This window comes from Nomascus leucogenys, chromosome X (assembly GCF_006542625.1).
Source record: "Nomascus leucogenys isolate Asia chromosome X, Asia_NLE_v1, whole genome shotgun sequence".
NCBI lineage: Eukaryota > Metazoa > Chordata > Mammalia > Primates > Hylobatidae > Nomascus > Nomascus leucogenys.
In genome coordinates, this window is record NC_044406.1 from 116,884,348 (window position 1) to 116,902,824 (window position 18,477).

At 40.8% G+C, this 18,477-nt stretch overlaps 1 protein-coding gene across 5 annotated transcripts in view; it reads left to right on the top strand.

Annotated features, from left to right (window-relative positions):
* ARHGAP36 (Rho GTPase activating protein 36) overlaps nucleotides 1-7,099 on the top strand; it is a 31,309-nt gene extending 24,210 nt beyond the window's left edge. For all 5 annotated transcript variants that reach the window (XM_003262325.2, XM_003262326.3, XM_003262328.2 and 2 more), the window contains 10 exons: nucleotides 627-692; nucleotides 1,197-1,432; nucleotides 1,678-1,870; nucleotides 2,089-2,144; nucleotides 2,377-2,527; nucleotides 3,050-3,198; nucleotides 3,375-3,551; nucleotides 3,791-3,888; nucleotides 4,023-4,129; nucleotides 5,847-7,099. In XM_003262325.2, the coding sequence (XP_003262373.2) occupies nucleotides 627-692; nucleotides 1,197-1,432; nucleotides 1,678-1,870; nucleotides 2,089-2,144; nucleotides 2,377-2,527; nucleotides 3,050-3,198; nucleotides 3,375-3,551; nucleotides 3,791-3,888; nucleotides 4,023-4,129; nucleotides 5,847-6,004 (1,391 nt within the window). In that variant the 3' untranslated portion in view covers nucleotides 6,005-7,099. The remainder of the gene's footprint in view (nucleotides 1-626; nucleotides 693-1,196; nucleotides 1,433-1,677; nucleotides 1,871-2,088; nucleotides 2,145-2,376; nucleotides 2,528-3,049; nucleotides 3,199-3,374; nucleotides 3,552-3,790; nucleotides 3,889-4,022; nucleotides 4,130-5,846) is intronic.
* The last annotated feature ends 11,378 nt before the right edge of the window (nucleotides 7,100-18,477 follow it).

Sequence of the window (18,477 nt, forward strand, 5' to 3'; positions counted from 1 at the left end):
CCCAGGCGGGTAGCGCGGACCCAGGCGCGCCCCCAGAGGTATTGGAAAGTGCTGGGGGTGGCAGCTTCGCTAGGCGCGCACGGCGAACGCAGCTTGAATTGAGTGAAGCAAAGGGCGAGGAGCCCCCGCTGGCAGCCCCTGATGCCAGATTCAGAGTGCGGGGACAGCCAGGTGTCGCCGCTTCTCCTGCCGCAGCGCAGGGAGCCGACGGCAACCTGGTGCGAGCGCGCCCGCAGTAACTTGGCGACCCTCACCCGCGGTGGCGCTGCAGGAGAGCCCCTCCCTCCCCTCTCCTGTTGCGTGATCTGGGGACTTCAGAGCCCCGGAATTTATGTTTTAAGTGTTGTATTGAGCGACTACGGGTGCGTAGCAAGATGCGCGGTGCGCACGCGGCGCGTTAGATTGGTTTGGTTAAATTCTTGGAGTCTGATAAGAGTGAGATAGGCTTGTCCTTGTTGTTAGGTGGGGAAACTGAGGCTCATAGAAAGCATATTACTTTTAGCCCACTGGACAGAGCTCGCCTCTCTGCCACCCCCTCCCCCTGCTGCAGATCAGTGCATTGGGATGTTTTAGTCACTTATTAAGTCCTATTTGTAAGTGTATCTTTTCTTTTTCTCTTCCTGTAGCTCTACCTATTGACCGTCCGAACACCTTGGATAAGTGGTTTCTGATTTTGAGAGGACAACAGAGGGGTGAGGGGGCTCTTGTACTTTCTTTAGAAAAGAAATAGAATGCTAACCCCCTGTGTAGTGTGGCCCTGGCTGTTGGAGACTGGGTGGCGTCCACTGTCCCAGGAGACAATCTCCTCAGCTCCCAAACCCCACAGGGGGTGATATCAGGAAATGGCGCAGTAGCTGTAGGTGCTTGGGGCAGTCCTCTCAGACCTTCCTGGTGGACTCACCCCACACAGATCAACCCGAAGAAATCGCCCTCTTTGCTTCAAGGTAGTCACCCCCAGGGAAAATTTAAGGCAGGGACCTCGAGCCTCGTCGGGGTGGCTGAGTGGAGCTGAGTCCTTTCGCCAAACCAGTGCGGGGTCTTTTTGGCTAGCTCCCCAGGGAGGGGCGCTGCGGTTCTGGAGAGGTGGGGTTGGCTGCGGGTGGTTGCTGGGAGGAGTGCTGCAGCCCCTGCTTCCTCCTGATTTAAGCGCTGCGAGGCTTTGACGTTTCTCATTCTTTCTCTCCGTGGCTCCCCAGCTGTATCACTCAAGACATTTGGCATTCGCCTGGAAGAGGTCCTGGTGAACGAGTTTACCCGCCGCAAGCATCTTGAACTGACAGCCGCGATGCAGGTTGAAGAAGCCACCGGTCAGGCTGCGGGCCGTCGTCGGGGAAACGTGGTGCAAAGGGTGTTTGGCCGCATCCGGCGCTTTTTCAGTCGCAGGCGGAATGAGCCCACCTTGCCCCGGGAGTTCACTCGCCGTGGGCGTCGAGTGAGTTAAACCCTCCAGGTTTCAGGCAGGGGCCTCTCCTGAGGTATGCAGGAATGTGAGGCCGGAGGGTCAAGGCCTGTGCCCTCAGAAGCAGGGGGGAGCTGAATACAATATGTTGAAGTGGTGTCCTTGGCTTGCCACAAAGGGAATGTATCTTGTTCTGAATGTCATACATACAGTACTCAGGAAGGTCCTAATTGACTCTCTTTATTTCCCATTTTAAGATAATCTGGATTTCTCCACAGGGTGCAGTGTCTGTGGATAGCCTGGCTGAGCTGGAAGACGGAGCCCTGCTGCTGCAGACCCTGCAGCTTTCAAAAATTTCCTTTCCAATTGGCCAACGACTTCTGGGATCCAAAAGGAAGATGAGTCTCAATCCGATTGCGAAACAAATCCCCCAGGTTGTTGAGGCTTGCTGCCAATTCATTGAAAAACATGGTAAGGGAGGTGCAAATGGGTAAATCAAGGAAGGAAGCAAAGGGAAAGGAGGGATGTTCTAGAAATGGGAGGAGAAAAGAGGTCGAGGATGAAGGGATTGGATAACATTCCCCTGACACCCAGTGGAGGTCGGGATGCAGTAGGGGGTGGGGGGAGAAGGGAAATGCCATGGGAAAGGGATTCAGAGATGCTTAGCATCCGCTGGTCTTTTCTTTCAGGCTTAAGCACGGTGGGGATTTTTACCCTTGAATACTCCGTGCAGCGAGTGCGTCAGGTAAATTGGCTATGTTTACATGTTTGTTCCTCCAATAAGAAAGAGCAGGAGGAGGTGGGGTTCCCCCATAGACCTGACTACCTGGTGGGGGGAGGAGCAGGTTCTTCTTTGTAGCCCCCAGGCCCACCATATTGCCAGCCACCTCCACTGAATCCTGGAACCTGTTGAAGGAATGACCAAGATGGAGCTGTGGTGGGCCAGGCAGACAGTCACTGTCTTCTCCTTTTCCTAGCTCCGTGAAGAATTTGATCAAGGTGTGGATGTAGTACTGGATGACAATCAGAATGTGCATGATGTGGCTGCACTCCTCAAGGAGTTTTTCCGTGACATGAAGGACTCTCTGCTGCCAGATGATCTGTACATGTCATTCCTCCTGACAGCAAGTGAGTCTTCTGACCTCCCTAGTAGGGCAAGGAAAAGAAATATTACTGGGGTCTAGGGGTTCTAGGGACAGAGCTCAGGCTGGAGGACTTCGAAGAACTAAGGCAAAATGAACATAAGAAGATTTTAAAAACCTCTCCAGAATATATACAATCATTATTTGTCAATTAAAAATAAAATTTTAATACAAAACTAATTTGGGTTACTTTCTTTGTATTTCTAAATGTTCCATTATAAGTCTGTTGCTTGGAAATTTCTCTAGACCTTCTTGAAGATGTGTGTGCCCTCTCAGGTCAAAAAAAAAAACAACACCCAGGTTCTGTAGAGGAGGTCTGGTTTTTATGGGGGCACTTCTTGCTTTCAGAGTTTCCTGAGCTCACATGCTTTGGAAATGAGCAAAGGCAAGATGCCTGGGTACTTTCTCCATAACTGCCAGCAAGTTTCAAACAGAATTTCACCTCCCTTGGTATCAGTCTGCAGCCAAGACTGTCCCCCTGAGACAGCCCCTGTTTTCCTTCTTCTAGCTTTAAAGCCCCAGGATCAGCTTTCTGCCCTGCAGTTGCTGGTCTACCTGATGCCACCCTGCCACAGTGATACCCTGGAGCGTCTGCTGAAGGCCCTGCATAAAATCACTGAGAACTGCGAGGACTCAATTGGCATTGATGGACAGTTGGTAAAAAGATCTTGGAAACAGTAGTGAAAACTGTAGTAGGGGACATATGTGGGAGTATATCAGCAAGAGGGTGGATGGAGAGGAGAGAGAGAAACAAGAATAAAAAGAGACATATTCATTTGTACAACTCCCAGAACTACCTCAGCATCAATCACTTTCTGCTTTCCTTTGCCTAGGTCCCAGGCAACCGTATGACTTCCACTAACTTGGCCTTGGTGTTTGGATCTGCTCTCCTGAAAAAGGGAAAGTTTGGCAAGAGAGAGTCCAGGAAAACAAAGCTGGGGATTGATCACTATGTTGCTTCTGTCAATGTGGTCCGCGCCATGATTGATAACTGGGATGTCCTCTTCCAGGTAGGTGCAAGTTTTGGATGCACTTGTTTTACACATCCCTCTCCTGTTCACAAGGCAAGGCACAGTTGTACCTGCATCTTTGAGGGTAGCCAAAACAGGCAGCCACAAGATCGTCCAGTCTAGAAATTCCTCCCACATTAGCTGGTCTTGGTACCTTTAGTCCTGGGTACCTGAAAGAGATGAGAATAAATGAAAAGGTGCTGTGTAATGATGGCTAATGTTGCTAATTCTACCCTCAGGTGCCTCCCCATATTCAGAGGCAGGTTGCTAAGCGTGTGTGGAAGTCCAGCCCGGAAGCGCTTGATTTTATCAGACGCAGGAACTTGAGGAAGATCCAGTGAGTGTTTTTTTGTTTTTTTTTTATTCTTAGCCTGAAGCACCTTCTCCTGTGGGGTTTTCCAACTCCAGACTATCTTTATATTAAGTAATGCAAGTACACAAACTGACTTTTTCAAAATCCTTCCCATTCAGGAGTGCACGCATAAAGATGGAAGAGGATGCACTACTTTCTGATCCAGTGGAAACCTCTGCTGAAGCCCGGGCTGCTGTCCTTGCTCAAAGCAAGCCTTTTGATGAAGGTCAGTTCCCTGCTGGAGGTCAGGCCCTTGCTGAAGGTCAGTTCCTTGCTGAAGGTCAGGCCCTTTTTGAAGGCCAGGTCGTTGCTGAAGATGAGCCCCTTGAGGAAGATGAGTCCTCTGAGGAAGATGAAGAGCTAGTATTTGAATATCTTAATCAAGGAGTAGTCTTTGGGGAAGCTCAAGGTCTAGAAATCCCAAATAAGTTTGAGATTCAGGGCCCACATCTTGAAGGAATACCAGAGCTTGATGAGGAAGATGATGATGATGATAATGATGATACTTTAAATTTTGATGATCTTCCTCCCCTTGGAGATATTCTAGGACCAGATAATGAAATTCCAGAACTCACTGAGATCCCAGACTTTGAAGAAATTCCATATTTTGATATGGTCCCAGACCTTGAAGGAGCCGCAGATGTGCAAGAAATCCTGAACCCTGGAGAAAACCCAAACCATGACCTAGAAGAAGGAGCAGATTTGAAGACCACCAAAATCTTAACCTTGCAGAAGTTCCCTATCTTGATGTAATCCCAAACAATGAAATCCCAGACCATGCAGATGCTTCAGATAATGATGAAATCCAAGATTCTGAAGAAGATCCCAGTCTTGAAGAGGTCTCAGATTTTGATGGGATCCCAAATGATGAGGAAACCTCAGACACTGAAGAAATTCCAGACCATGAAGAAGCTCCAGAGACCAATGGAATTACAGGCCCTGAAGAGGTCCCAGCTCTCCATGTAGTCACAGGCCCTGAAGATGTCTCTGATTTTGATGAAATGCAAGACGATGAAGAATTCTCAGATGTGCGTGGAGTCCCAAACAATGAAGAAGCCTCAGATATTGAAGAAATTCTGGGACGTGAAGAAGCCTCTGATGCTAGTGGAAACCAAGACTCTGAAGAAAGCCCCAGTCTTGAAGAAGATTCAGTTCTCTGTGTGGCTCCAAAACCTAAGGATGCCCAGATTTACAACAAAGCTCAAGATTATCAGAAAGACCAAGCCAATGCATTTGAAGAAGAAGAAGTTACCACCATGGCTCCAGAAACTGAAGATGTCTCCATTCTCAATACAATTCCAGACCCTCCACAAGACCTGGCTGTCAATCTTGAAGAAGTCATGGATGTGGAAGAAGTCCCAATACCTAAAGATTTCAACTCTAAAGAGGTTCAGAATCCAAAGGCAATTCAGTTTCATAAAGATGCAGATGTTGCATTCCCTGTAGATACTACTCTCCTTAAAAACAAGTCTCAGCCTGGCCAAGTCATGGACTACAAGTCCTCCCCAGAGGTGTTGAAGGGCAACACCTGCTTTCTGTCTTCCATGCAGTGCTGTAAGCTTTCAGCTCTAGCTTTGTTACTCGTTTGCTTGGTAAAATTAGTCAGGTTACTTGTAGGGTGGTGGTGGTTATTAGGAGGTCACCCTCTTACCTGTCTCCCTGGTGGTATTGTCCATTCCCTCTGAGCACAGGGTATCTGTCTTACTCTTTCTCTTTCCTAACTCAGCTCTTTTCCCAGTTCCCACAGTGGTCCTAGATTCAGAGATCTGTGTTCTGCTGTCAGGCTGTAGTATTCTTATATGTCAAATGGGGATAATCATCCCTGTCCTACCTTCTTGCCTCATACTGTATTTGAAACTTAAAATTAGGTCTTAGTGCCTTGGGTGCTGTGCAAAGTATAAGGTCTAGAAACATAAGGAGTTAACATTGTTACTATTTTTCAGGTTCCTCTGAGGAGCCAGCTGTGCCTCCCAGCACTGCCCATTCCCATGACGATGAGGAAGGAGCGGGTAACCCTCCCATTCTGGAGCAAGACCGCCCATTGCTCCGTGTGCCCCGGGAGAAGGAGGCCAAAACTGGCGTCAGCTACTTCTTTCCTTAGATGTTTTTCCTTCTATCAGGTGCCAGACAGGGGAAAAGGGTGGGGGTAGATCTGGGATGTCACAGGAAACATTAAGGAGAGAGTTGAAGGTAAAGATCTGAAGGTAAGAAGGAGTTCCACCTGATGCTCGGGTCAGGATGAGAATTCCAAACACACTGCCAGCCTCTTCACTGGGGATGCTTGGTCTCTTCTGCTGGTAAAAGCAGAGATGTTTCTGTGTCATGCCCAAGCTCCCCGGTGCTACCTTGCCTTTCCTTTTACCCCTGATCTTGGCTTTCTCTCTCTCTCTGCAGACTTTCCTTTAATTGATGTGACATTTGTGGTAAACACCTTTCCCAGGGAACCTCACAAATCGTGAGATGCTTTCCCTTCCCCAAATGGGATTGCATGATTTCCCTGACTTTCCTACCCTCCTCCAGAGAGCTCAGTTGGAAAGGCCGTCAAGACGCATGCTAGAATGTTAGGTCAGCCTACTGACAGTAGACAAACAATGCGAAATCTTGTCACACCAGCTCATAGCCATGTCCCTGCAGCAACTCCACCACCTTAGGATTTCCCCCTCCAAATTATTCAGACCAATGGCTCGCCAAATGGCCTCTCCCAAAATTCTGTGCAGTTTTGCTCAGGTCACGCCAACAGGGAAACCTCAAGTGTAGATCTAATTAGTGTTTCCAGGATCCAAAGTTAGAGGAAAAATTAGATTTTATTGCCTGGATCTGCTTTAAAGACAATTGGTGTTTACACCCTGTTGTCAGCAAAACAGCTAGTTAGATAAGGACACATAGTTCCAAGTAGGTAAAGTCACCTGATTACAAATGTTCTTAACTATCGTCTCTGTAATTCCTTTATACAGGACAGTACAAAACTGTGGGACATGCTCTGGTAACACACAGATATGGGTTGCGTATGACATCCACAATTACAGCTGATATTATGGGTAACAACTGCTAAGGTCCATAGAATGAAGAATGTATTGTATTGAGGGATAGAAATTGATCATTTAATGGATAACAACTGCTGAGCTCAAAGATTTGTGATTGTTAAAACTTCTCTGGCATTTAATCATTAATAAACATCTGTATTGTGACAGCAGCATATTCATGGCTTACTGTGTTTTTCTTCTTTTTAATTTGGGGGGTGAGTTGGGAAGCTCTGACTAGAAAGCTGAAGGGGTAAAGGAGAGGTGAATAGAAATAAACAGGACAGGTTGATGTAGAATAAGGAGGAAGATGACATAGGATAAAGGGAAGGGGGTGACAAGGAATGAGGGGGTGGAATGATGTGGAATAAAGGGGAGGGAGTGAAGTGGGAAAAAGGGGATAGAGTGATGTGCGGTAAAGGGGAGGGAATAGAGTTGAATAAATGGGAGGGGGAGACATGGAATAGAGAGGGAATGACATGGGATAAAGGGAAGGGGGGTGACATGAAATGAGGGGGTGGAGTGAGGTGGAATAAAGGGAAGGGGGGTGACATGAAATGAGGGGGTGGAGTGAGGTGGAATAAAGGGGAGGGGATGATATGGAATGAAGGAGAGGGGCTGATGTGGAATAAATGGGGGGTGAGGTGGAATAAAGGGAAGTAAATAGAATAAAGGGGAAGGGCTATAATGGAATAAAGGGGGTGGAAGTATTAATATTAAAGTAGAAAAGGTTAAGGGGAGATGAAAGAGAAGTAGGGGAAGCAAAGGAAGCTTAAGAGGAAAGCCTATAAGGGGGAAGAGAGGGGAGTAAATAAGGAGACCACTAGGTATTTTCAACTGAGAAGTTCCCCCTGAATCAGTGAAAAATAAAATCCTATAAACATTGGCAGACATATGACTTCCAAGGGTCAGAGGAAGAACATACTGCTGTCTGACTGATGAGACTTCCAGCCTTTCTTGAAAAGTTACGGCTTCATGACATACTTGGAAATTTTCCATGTTAGATACAGGACCTTAGAAAGTGGAATGGTTTGTGTTATTTATTTTTACACATTTTGCTTTAGGGTATTTCCTTGCATAGAGCTTTACAGACTGCAGACTCGTAGCATTGTCCCCTCCTACACTAATAAATTTTGTAAATAATAATAATCATGATAGTTAACACATATCAAGGTCTTCCAAAGTGTCTGACACTGTTAAAAACTTTACGTTCATCATTTAATTTAATATTCACAATGACACTTTGAGATATATGCTACTGTCATCTTCAATTTATTCTTGAAGAAAATGAAGTACAGAGAGGTTAAATAACCTGCCCAAATTACACAGTTGGTTAGTGGAAAAACAGCCAGTCTCTAAAGCTGGCTTGTTTAAACACTAGATTATACTGGCCCATTCATCTTGGGATTTTGCCTCAGACACAAAGATGCACTGTGATGTCTGCAGCAATTTTTTTATATTGGGGTTTGGACTTTCAACAAGCAAGTTTCAGGTTTCTTCCTTATAGGTCCTTTCTCTCCAGAAAGGACAGGCTATTAGACAATAACTGATATTTCAGGCAGATTCTAGCAGTTATACCTGGGGCTTACAGATATCAGAGGCAGAAGAAAATGTAGTAGCTCACCCATTCCAACCTTCTTGTTATATGAATAGTCATACTAGGGCTCAGACTTGGGAAAGGTCAGAGATCTGGGAGTAAGATTCAGACAGACCTTCTGAGTGCATTTCCAGGACTTTATGGGGTCAAAAAAGTAAAATGTGTCCTGTGAAAAGTTTACGTGTGCTTTCACCATTCAGCTTCAAAACAAACCAGACAACAAAGAAGAAAGTAGATTATTTGAAAACATTGACTTCACTCTCTGGCCTTCCCTGAAGCCAGATTTTCTCCTAATCTTACATTTCTTCCCAGTACCAATTCCTAACCAGCCCCAGGGACTGGGCCTGAGAGTGTTCGTAGATGTGGGCATTATCCTTGCTGTTCTCCACACTGTAAGGACCCAGCTCATAGGCTTCTTGACACTCCAAGTCCTGTCCTTATTCTGGGTGCCACCAACAATGTACACATGGAAGTCTTACCCCATATACCCTGGCCTCACACCTCTCTGACCTTTAAATTCTTAGTACCTCAACCACTCTCAGTCACTTGGCATCACTGGGCGTGGCTTCAACTCCAATATCCCACTGAGGCCCAAATCTTCTAACGAAGGCTGGGTCCATGCCATTTGCTCTTTGGCTTCCCTGAGGGGTCCAGTACCCAAGACCTTCCTTTTCTCTTCACTATTTTCCCTGTCCAGAAAAAAATTGGGGCATATTGATTTAGTGTTAACTGCCTTATCATCCCCTTGCCCTCCAAATGCCACATCTGCACTATTTAGCCCCAATTTTCGGTCTTTACAAACAAATGTTTTCTCTGATTCCATAATAACCACTGTGGGAGAAAGGAACAGCACCCCAAGAATTTCCAACCTCAGCTGGCCCTTCTGGCCACCCTGCAATCCTTTCACACACCCCAGGTCATCTCTTTCTCCGATTTTCCTCCTATCTGTACTCCAAGATTTTCATCACTCCTCTCAAACAACAGCCCCTTTCACTCTACCCTCACCACACCCCATACAATGGCTCAGACTCCTACTTCATAAAGGAGATTGAGGCTAACTTCAGCTCCTTGACCCTACACCTACAAAGGTCTTTTTGGCTTCACTAACTCTCACTTCATATTGCATAGCACTACTTCTTATTATATAACACTCCTTCAGCTTAGAAGTTCCTATTCTAGTTTCTTTTCCCTTGCTCTGTCTCTCCTCCGCTTTCCTTCTCCATTACCCCCACCCCTAAAACCTTGCTTACACTATTATCTCAGTTCTCTTGCCTGATTTTAAAATCTCTCCTTGTCTACTAGTTCACTTACTTCAGGATATTCTCATGATCAAGTGTCTCTCATCCTTAGAAACAATTCCTTGATCCGTCATCACCCTATAACAATTGCTATATTGCTCTTTTTGTCAAGCTCATTGAAAGAAGAGTCTATCCTATTCTGTATCTTCCTTCTTTTTTTTTTTTTTTGAGACAGAGTCTCATCTGTGTCACCCATGCTGGAGTGTAGTGGCACAATTGTGACTCAATGCGACCCCTGTCTCCTGGGCTCATGCCATCCTCATGCCTCAACCTCCCAAGTAGCTTGGGCTACAGGCGCATGCTTCCACACCCAGCTAAATTTTTTTGCATTTTTTGTAGAGATGGGGTTTTGTCGTGTTGACCAGGCTGGTCTTGAGCTCCTGAGCTCAAGTGATTCACCCACCTCAGCCTCCCAAAGTGCTGGGATTACAGGCATGAGCCACCACGCCCAGTCTCTATCTTCCTTCTTACCTCCCATTTATTCTTCAGTCCATACCAATCAGGCTTCTATTCCCACTACTCTAATAAAATGGTGGCAAAAGTCACCACCAATAACCTATTATTACATTCAGTAAACATTGGTAATACACTCACTTTCCTCGGTCTCAGTGACACCACCACACCACCGTCTCTTGATGTTTTACTTATATTTTTTAAATTAATCATTTTTATTTGAGATAATTGTAGGTTCACATACAGTTTTAAGAAACAATACAGACAGGTCCTGTATATCCTCTACCCAGTTTCTCCAGTTGTACTATCTTGTAAAGCTACAGTACAATATGACAACTAAGACACAGACATTGATACAGTCCAGATACAGCAATGTGCCATCAACATAAGAATTCCAACTGTTGCTCTTTTATAGCAAAATAGACAAATCTACCTTTCATCCCCACCACCCCATTTCCTAACCCTTGATAACTAATCTGTTATCCATTTCTATAATTTTGTCATGTCAAGAATATTATATAAATGGAATCATACATATGTGAGCTTTTGGGAGTGGCTTTTTTTTTCACTCAACATGATTACTTTGAGATTCATCCAGGTTGTGCGTAGCAGTACTTCATCTCTTTTTATTGCTGAGTAGTATTTCATGGTATAGATGTACCATAGTTTGTTTAACCACTCACCTACTGAAGGACATTTTGGTTGTTTCTCCAGTTTGGGGCGATTATAAATAAGACCACCATGAACATTCGTGTATAGAATTTGAGTGGACATATGTTTTCAGTTTTCTGGATGAATGCCCAGCTGTGCAATTACTGGGTCGTACACAATTGCATGTTTAGTTTTATAAGAAACTGACAAACCGCTTTCCAGAGTAGTTATGCAACTTTATATTCACACCAGCAATGTATCTGCATGCTTGCTAGCATTTGGTCTTGTCACTATTTCTTTTTATCTTGCCCATCATGATAGTTGTGTAGCGATATCTCATTGTGGTTTAAATTTGTATTTCTCTGATGCTTAATGACATTGAACATCTTTTTATGTGTTTATTTGCCATCTGTATAGTCTTCAGTGAAATGTCTGTTCATGTGGATATCTAATTGCTCTGGCATCAATTGTTGAAAAGACTATTTGTTCTCCATTGAATTGCTTTTGTGCCACTGCTTGCATGATTTCTGGTGAGAAGTCCACTGTAATTCTTATCGTTGTTCCTTTATAGGCAAAGTATTTTCCCCTCTGGCTTCTTTCATGACTTTCTGATTACCTTTGCTTTTCTGCAGCTTGAATATAATATGCTTAAGTATGACTTTTGGCAATTTATATGGTGTCACCTGAACTTTTGGGATGTGTGACTTGATGTCTATCGTTGATTTTAGAAATTGATGTACCATTATTATTTCAAATCTTTCTTCTGTTTCTTTCTCTCTCCTCTTTCTGGTAATCTATTTACACATGTTACATCATGTGAAAATGTCTCATAGTTCTTGGATGCTCTTTTCTTTTTTCATTCTTTTTTTCTTTTTATTTTAGTTTAATAAGTTTCTATTGACCTATCTTCAAGATTACTCATTCTTTCCCTGGCCGTGCCCAATGTACTGATGAGCCCATTAAAAGCATCTTTCATTTCTGCTAGTGTTTTTTCACTTTTGGCATTTAAAAATTCTTACTTAGAATTCTCATCTCTCTCCTTACACGATTAATCTGTTCTTGCATGTTGTCTACTTTTTGATTAAAGCCCTTAACATATTAACCATAGTTATTTTAAATTCCTGTCTGATAATCCCAACATTTGTATCAGTCTTGTTCTAATGCTTGCATTGTCTATTCAGACTATGATTTTTCATGCCTTTTGGTGTGACTTGTAATTTTTGTTGAAAGCTGAACATATTGTATCTGATGTCAGGAATTAAGGTAAGTAAACCTCTAGTCTGAGGATTCATGTTAATCTGGCAAGAATTGGGCTTTGTTTAATCTTTTCTGTAACTATTGGTGCCTCAGGCTTAAACTTTTCTAGTGTTCTTGTTTTTGTCTCCCCAATTAACATTGTGCTTTCCTAAGTACTCCTCTGAGAGAGAGTCTGTGTCTTGCAGCTCTTTCAATTGTAACTCACTATCATTATACTGGAGCCCTGTTGGTATGGTGTTAAGGTGTGGATCGGGGGATATTTTATAATCTTCTGATTACGTCTCTCTTTTAATGGGTCTGTGTCTTTGGAGTGTGACTTTTACAAGTGTTTCTTTAATGATAGAGCTTTTCCCCTCCTGTCTCCTGTTCCATTCTTTGCCTGCAGTGTTTCCAATCTATTTCTTCAAAAGTCTGACCCTTGTTTACTATTTTTCCCTCAGGTGGGACAGGAAGGCTGGAAGATGCGGGAGGGCAGATGAATTCTCTTCTCTCAGCTAGGATAAAGTTTCAGAATTATGTTGGAGAGTTAGCATTTGTTATGGAGAGGGCTCTAGATGTATTTCAGAAAGGTTACTCCTCTATTATCTCTCCAGTGCCATAAGGAGACTTTTCTTGGATCCTGTATCCTCATTGTAAGAACCTGATGGGGTTCCTAGAAGGGAAAGTAGATTAAAAAATGTGAGGTTCCTCCTAAGACTGTGGATCCTATGAGTTTCTGACTCTCATACTAGTCCACACTCAGCCTTTTAGCAATTTTTCAGAACTACCATTTAAATGTTTTTACCACCTTATGGTTCCAGTAGCTTCTGCTTTAGTTAAGCAGATTTCAGTTGCTGTAGATTTTTGAATGTGCCTTTCTCTCCAGATTTAGGGATGGTAGTTTGCCCTGTGACCTCAGTTATCTGATGGGTCAAGAAAAGTTGTCGATTTTTAGTTTGTCCAGCTTTTTCTTGTTGTAGGACAGAAGTGACAACTTCCAACCTGTTTATACGTTGGAGCTGGAGCCAGACATACCTAATATTGCTTTTCTAATGCCAGTTTCTACATGTTCATTGTTAGTTTATAGAAAAGGGATTGATTTTTGTGTGTTGATCTTGTCTTATGTGACCTTGATGAGTTTACTTACTAGTTTTAAGAGAGTGTTTTTTAATAGGTTACTTGGAACTTTTCTATGCAGATAATCATGTCAATTGAAAATAATGGCAGTTTTATATCTTTCTTTCCAATCCATTTGCATTTTATTCCTTTTTCTTATCTAAATGTAATGACTAGACTTTCCAATATTATACTGAATAATAGTGGTGAGAGAGGACATCCTTACATTTTTCTTCATCTTTGAGGAAAAAGCGTTCAGTGTTTCACCATTAATTATGATGTTAGGTGTAGGTCTTTTGTATAATAGCTGCTTTTCATTAAGTTGAGATTGTGCCTCTCTATTCCTATCTTGCTAAGAGGTTTTTGCTTTTTATAATGAATTTTGGATTTTGTCAAATATTTTTTTCTGTATCTGTTGATATGATCATATGATTTTTCATTTAGCCTGTAGATATTATGGATTACAATGGTTGATTTATGAATATGGAGCCAGCTTACATATCTGGAATAAATTCTACTTGGTCATGGTATTTAAGTTGTTTATTTTTACATCGATGAGTTCACTATGCTATTTTTTTGAGAATTCTTATGCCTAGATTAATGATCCGTAATTGATCTGTAACTTTCTGTTTTTGTACTTTTTTATATAGTTTTAATATCAAGATAATACTGGCCTCATAAAATGCATTGGAAATTGGTAATTCATCCTCTGTTTTCTGGAAAAGATTGTATAGAGTTGGTGCTAGTTCTTCTTTAAACATTGGGTAGAATTCTTCAGTGAAACCATCTGGGACTAGAGATTTCTTTTTTGGGAACTTAAGGAATTATGAAAAATTATGAATTAAATAATTTAATTTATTTAATTATTATAAAACTATTCAGATTATTTTATTTTGGGTTTTCAAATATTAGGTACATTTCTTTTAGGTTGCAAAATTTATGAGATTAAATTTGTTCTTAGTATTATCTTATCATCCTTTGAATGTTTCCAGGGTCTATAGTGATAGTCTGTTTCATTCCTCATATTAGTAATATGTGTCTTTTCTCTTTTTTTGGTTGTCAATCTTGTAGTAGACTTTTCAATTTTATTGCTCTTTTCAAAGAACCAGCTGTTTGTTTCACTGATTTTTTTTCTATTATATTCCTGTTTTCAATTTTATTTATACTGATATCTTTATTATTTCCTCCTTTCTGCTTGCATCTGGTTTATTCTCCTCTCTACTTTCTTTAGGTAGGAACTAGATTATTGACTTACTCTTTTCTAATGTAAGCATTTAATGCTATCTATTTTCATTTTAGCATTGCTTTAACAGTATACCACTAGTGTTTATATGGTGAGTATTTATTTTCATTCAGTTTGACACATTTTTAATTTCTTTTGAGACATTCTCATTGACCCACGGTTGGTTTAGTTTGGTTTAGTTTCCAAGTGTTTTGACATTTTTCTCTTATTGATTTGCAGTGTTGTCTGGCTCGTCTGTTGTAGATAGCACTTCTATTTGATCCTGAGGAAAAATGAGCTTATATGACCACCTTCCGTTGCTAAGCTGGTGGTGAGGAAATGGCAGGCCTGGGTCACCATTTTCTGTTGGATAAGAGGTCATAATATGACTGGCTACCATTTTGTTTTCCTAGTTCTATGGTCCCAAACCAAGACACCTTCCTCTTCCACTTTTCAGAGATTTTCTTTGGTTGTCTTTTGAGTTAATTCCAGAGTTTATAGTTGTACTTAGTGTGCAGGAGTTTGGAAAGAAAGATTTATGTGCTTTTCCTAAGCAGAAATCTCATGATTATTTGAAATAATTGTTTAGATATAATTTTCATATACATTTTACCATCTAGAGTGTAAAATTTAATGCTTTTAGTATACTTTCAGAGGCATGCAACCATTGCCAGAATTTAAATAAAAATATTTTCATCATCTTAAAAAGAAACCATGTAGCAGTTAGAGGTCACTCTCTATCCTCCCCATCACCCAAATCCTAGGCAACCAAAGTACTTTCTATCTCAATAGATTTGCCTCTTCTGGATATTTTTTGTAAGTGGAATCATGCAATATGTGATCTTTTGTGACCAGCTTCTTTCATGTAGCATAATGTTTTTAAGTTTCATCTATGTTATATGTATTAATAGTATGTATCGGAACTTTATTCCTTTTTAATGCTGAATAACAATTAATTGTATAGCTATACCATGTTTAATTTGCATGCACCTAGTAAATAATGATGTAGAGAATTGTATTTTTACTCTTTCTTTGATCATGTATCTGTTCAAATCTTTTGCCCATTTTTAACTAAGATTTTTGATTGGATGTTGACAGTTCTTTGTACAATCTGGATTTTTTTTTTTTTTTTTTTTTTTTTTTTTTTTTTTTTTTTTTAGTTTGTGACTTGACTTTCATTCCCTCAATTGTGCCCTTTAGGGAGCAGAACTTCTAAAATTTTAATGAAGTCTAGTTTATCATTTTTAAAAATTTTATGAATCTTGCTTTTGGTGTCATTTCTAAAAAATCTTTGCCTAATCCAAGATCACAAGTTGTCTCTCCCAGGTCAACATTACAGGGAGGAGATGAGGAGCCTAAGGCACAAAATTTAAGGAGGAACTCATGCTGAGGGTTGTGCAAGTCCCTGAGAATGAGGATGTCCTTACATTTTGCACCCTCGGTTCCTCACTTGCGTCACCCTATTCCTGGTCCTGTATTCTTCTTTTTTGTTTCCTAGAAATTTTTTATCATTTAATTTATTCAGCCATTAGTTGAGGACCAATTGAGTTGTTTCCAGTTTTTCCTATTTTAAACATTGCTGTTGTAAACATTCATATACAAGTTTTGGTGTGGAAGTATGTTTTCATTTCTCTTAAGTATGTATCTAGGAGTGGAATTGCTCGTCATATGGTAACCATAAGTTTAAATTTAGAGAAACTGCCAAATACTTTGTAAAAAATGTGACTGCATCATTTTGCATTCCTACCAGAAATGTCTGATATTTCCAATTTCTTCATATCCTTGCCAATAATATTTGTTATCTGACTTTTTTATTACAGACCTCCCAGTGAGTCTGAATGGCATCTTCTCGTGGTTTTGGTTTGCATTTCCCTATTGACTAGTAATGCCAATCAATGTAATTAATATATCATATTAAGAAACAAAATGTAAAAAATATATTTTTAGTTTATTTCTTTCTATGATTTATTTTGAGTTGATTTTTAAATTTTATTTCTATTTTTATATTTTGGAGACAGGGTCTCCCTCTGTTGCCCAAGCTGGAGAGCAGTGGTGTGATCATGGCTCACTACAGGATCGATCTCCTGCACTCAAATGATCCTCCCACCTCAGTATCCCAAGTAGCTGGGACTACAGGTGTGCCAACACAACCATCTAATTTTTGTATTTTTTGTAGAGATGGGGTTTAGCTATGTTGCCCAGCCTGGTCTTGAACTCCTGAGCTCAAGTAATGCACTCACCTCAGCCTCCCAAAGTGTGTGGATCAGAGAAATGAGCCACCGCTAGCCTTGAGTTGATTTTGTATATAGTATAAGGTATGGATTGAAGTTTATCTTTTTCTTCCATACAGATATTCACATTTTCTCGCACCATTTATTGAAAAGACTACCATTTCTTCACTGAATTGCCTTTACAACTTTATCAAAAATCAGTTAATAATTCATTTCTTCTGTATTTCTACATTCTGTCTGTTTGAAGGATCTATTTGTCTATTTTTATGTCAATATCATACTATCTTTATGACTATAAATAAATCTTTAAATTGAGTAGTCTTAGCCACCAAGTTTATTCTCCTTTATCCAAGTTGTTTAGAATATTCTTGGTCCTTTGCATTTAAATAGGAATCTTGGAGTCAGTTTATCAGCTTATGCAAAGGAGTCTCATAGGATTTTGATTGGTATGGCATTGAATCTGTAGATCAATTCCGAGATTCTTTTGACCCACTAACAAGGTAAATCTCCACTTATTTAGGTCGTTTTTATTATCTGTCAGCAACATATTATAGTTTTCAGTAATATTGCAGCTCTGCTGTCAGAATTATTTGTATTTCACATTTCTGATGCCTTTGTAAATGGTATTTAAAAAAATTTTAACTTCTGATTACTCATTATTAGTATATAGAAATAAAATTAAATTGTGTAAGTTGAATTTGTATATTTTCAGTCATAATAGTTTTGTTTTGTAAAATTGGTTGGCTTTTCTACATTGATGACTATGATATCTGTGAATAAAGTCTTCCTTATTCCTTTGGGGTCTGCAATAAAGACTCACCTCTTATTTTTCTTGTCTTGGGGCACTAGCTGCAACCTTTAGTGCAGCGACACACAACAACACACATTTATTATCTTACAGTTTCTGTGGGTAAGGAATCTAGGCATGGCTTAATGAGATATTCTGCTCTGGGTCTCAAAGGCTGCAATCAAGGTTTCGATTGATTATATTTTCATCTAGAGAATCAACTAGAAAAGAATCTGCTTCCAAAATCATTAAACTTGTTGGCCTAATTAATTTCCTTGCAACTGTATGACTAAAGGCCTTTGTTTCTTACCTTAGCTGGAGGTGTCCCCAAGGTTCTAGAGGCCACCTTCATTTTTTTCCCATGTGACTATCTCTATAGGCAGTTCATAACATGTTCGTCTGCTTCTTTAAAGCTAGCAGAAAATCTCTCTTACCAGTCTGGTAAGACTTTTATAATGCAATATAATGATAGGAGTGGCAGCTCATCATCTTTGCCGTATAACATGACCTCACTAAAGAAGTAATATCCCATTACTCTTGTCGTATTCTATCAGCTAGAAGCAAATCACATGTCCCACCTAAACTCAAGGGGATTGGATTACACAGGACATAAAAACAGGAAGTAGAGATCCTGGGAACCATATTCATATTTTCTCTGCCACATAAGAATCCTAAGATATGCCATTTCCTCCCTCCCAATTTTTCACAAATGTCACGTATTTTACTTTTAATATGCTAAAACCTCAGTGGTTTTCCTTCTTTTGTGCATATCCATATTTATAGATACACACCTGAAGGGCTTCCTGTACAAATTGCTTAGTGCAAAATGTAATTAGTGATTAATTCTTTCAGCTTTTTTGTATCCTAAAATGTTATTTTATCCCTTTTAAAAAAACACATTTTGGCTGGGTATGGAATTGTGGATTTACTTTGTCCTTCTTACAGTGCTTTAAACATATTGTT